This window comes from Macrobrachium rosenbergii, chromosome 22 (genome assembly GCF_040412425.1).
Source record: "Macrobrachium rosenbergii isolate ZJJX-2024 chromosome 22, ASM4041242v1, whole genome shotgun sequence".
NCBI classification, from domain to species: Eukaryota; Metazoa; Arthropoda; class Malacostraca; order Decapoda; family Palaemonidae; genus Macrobrachium; species Macrobrachium rosenbergii.
The window spans coordinates 33,875,891-33,878,390 of record NC_089762.1 but is presented as its reverse complement, the minus strand read 5'-3'; the positions used below and the strand labels follow the sequence as shown (position 1 = coordinate 33,878,390).

The 2,500-nt window shown below is 34.8% G+C and overlaps 1 protein-coding gene across 10 annotated transcripts in view; it reads right to left on the bottom strand.

Moving 5' to 3' along the window:
- sev (sevenless) overlaps positions 1 to 2,500 on the bottom strand; it is a 153,201-nt gene that overhangs the window by 123,983 nt on the left and 26,718 nt on the right. For all 10 annotated transcript variants that reach the window (XM_067124594.1, XM_067124599.1, XM_067124595.1 and 7 more), the window contains exon 2: positions 1,035 to 1,094. In XM_067124594.1, coding sequence (XP_066980695.1) covers positions 1,035 to 1,094 — 60 coding nt within the window. The remainder of the gene's footprint in view (positions 1 to 1,034; positions 1,095 to 2,500) is intronic.

Genomic DNA, 2,500 nt, shown 5'->3' with positions numbered 1-2,500 from the left:
AATACAAAAAAAATAATAATAATAATAATAAAAATAGAAAACAACTTTAAATAAAGACCTTGCCCCCTTTCCAATACAAAGCCCTTTTTATTCACACGAAACATCTCCTTATTAAGTGAGGAAGACGAGGAACTCCCAGAGGCAACGATGACCCCGAGACATTCAATCAAAACCATTTCACACACCAATTCCATGCCTTTTCCCTTTCCCCCCTTCAGAGCCACCTGTGCCTTCGTCAGTTGGGCAAGGGACGTAAATAACTGTGAAGCATGAAGGGCACCATGTAATAGACACCGGGATCCGAGGGGATATTTTCCCCTCAGGTTTATATTAATAGAGGGGAAAGGCATTCATGGGAACCCCTTCCTTCCCTTGGACCCTGCGTCATCGGCCTCACCGTGGAACCGATTGGTGTAAATTTAGATATAAACAATGTGTGTGTGTATATATATATATATATATATATATATATATATATATATATATATATATATATATATATATATATATATATATATATATATATACATATATATATATATATATATATATATATATATATATATATTATATGTATATATACACACATATGTATATATATATATTTATTATATGTATATAGATGTAAGGGTAGCGCAAGAAAAGTAAAACTTTCTGGTTCATCGTATCTCAAGGGATGAAGTTGCTAACCCAATGCCCTTTTCTCGATCCCGAATGACATTGTTAAATGTTCAGCGCTGGGTCGACTGCTGGGCGACAAGCCGGGATCGAACCAAGCACCTTACAAATACGAGCTCAATGCTCTGTCACTGAGATATACATGAATACACCTAAATACATAAAAGGAACATGCACCTGACATACCCCTCAAGGAAGACAATTAATTTACCGACAACTATTATAAATCCAAAGAAATTTGACAGAAAAAAATAGTGCATATACTACAAGAAAACTTAATAGAAAGGATTATGAGACCTAGCACATAGAAATGACTTTTTCATTACGAAAGTCTTACTTTTTCTCGTTAGTCTTACCTGCTCTCTCCTGCAATTCATGTCACATTCGTTTCCTTCCTCTCCGTGCATCATCTCCACCTGGAAATGAGAAAGACATGAGTCATGAGTAAACAACAGAAACACAAAGGAAAAATAAATAATGAGCACTAAAATAGGGTAAGTCAATTTTCTTCTATGTCAGGTTCATGGCTGTAAGAAAATTATTAGAATTTTATCATTTCTATATATGAGTCCGTTTTATCTCAAGAACACTTTTTCATATGGAAATATGACTGGCAGCTCAATCAGTAATGATAATAACAGGCGCGAACTAATTCTTAACCTATTCTAAAAAAAAATAAACATGATTAACAGAAGTAATTTTCCTTCACATTCTTGAATTATCCCGTTTTTCTGTATATAAAAACATCGTGCATTCCTCGCTTTCTGAAGCATTTAAGTAAGCCTTCACGTCCTTACTCATTTAAATGTACACTTTATGAATTATAAATATATCTGTTTTAGTCTATTTTTTAAAAATTTCCTTACTCCTCTAAATATATATACTATAAATTACCAATATCCTTGTTCTCCTCTATGTATTTTTAAAATTTCCTAACTCCTTTAAATATATACTTTATAAGTCATAAATATACCTGTTCTCTATTTTTAAAAATTCCTTACGCTTTTACATATATATTTTATGAGTTATAAATATACTTGTTCTCCTCTACTTATTTTTAAGATTTCAGGTGGAAATTTATAATCCAATTGCTCTGAGAACACATGCAAGAAGAAGAACGGGGGATTTCTGTAGATTAGTCCTGCCTCTCTTCATAAAACCAATCTCTCACTACTCTTTTCTTTTTATCTACTCCAATATTCACCCTAAATTCTTGACGAAGAATTATTCCTATCTTTCCCGATTTATTCCTCCCTTGATTACCTGTCATTTATCACTTCACTTAAAACTCCTACTACTCTTGTCTTTTCATCAACTGCAATATTTACCCTAACTTCTTTACGAAGACTTATTCGTATCTTTCCCGATTTGTTTCGTCCTTTGATCACCTCTTCACCATTATTCTTCGTTTCCCAGGTCTCTTCCGAGTCTCTGAGAGCGTGGGAATGAGACGTGAAAAAACAGCTGAGACACATTGTCTGTGTATACAAGTTCCGAAACCGAAAGTCATCTCATTGAGTTAAATCACGCCTCTGTAATTTACGCCTTACTGGCATGCAAGGCAGACGGTGAGATCGTGGCGTAAAAGAGAGAGAGAGAGAGAGAGAGAGAGAGAGAGAGAGAGAGAGAGAGAGAGAGAGAGAGAGAAGACTAAATAGTTCTTGTAGATAGAAAAATAGTTAACCTGAGTTCTATGGGACTAAATAGTTCTGGCAATGAGAAAGATAGCTACTCAGAGAGAGAGAGAGAGAGAGAGAGAGAGAGAGAGAGAGAGAGAGAGAGAGAGAGAGAGAGAGAGAGAGAGAAGTTCAATGGGACTAAA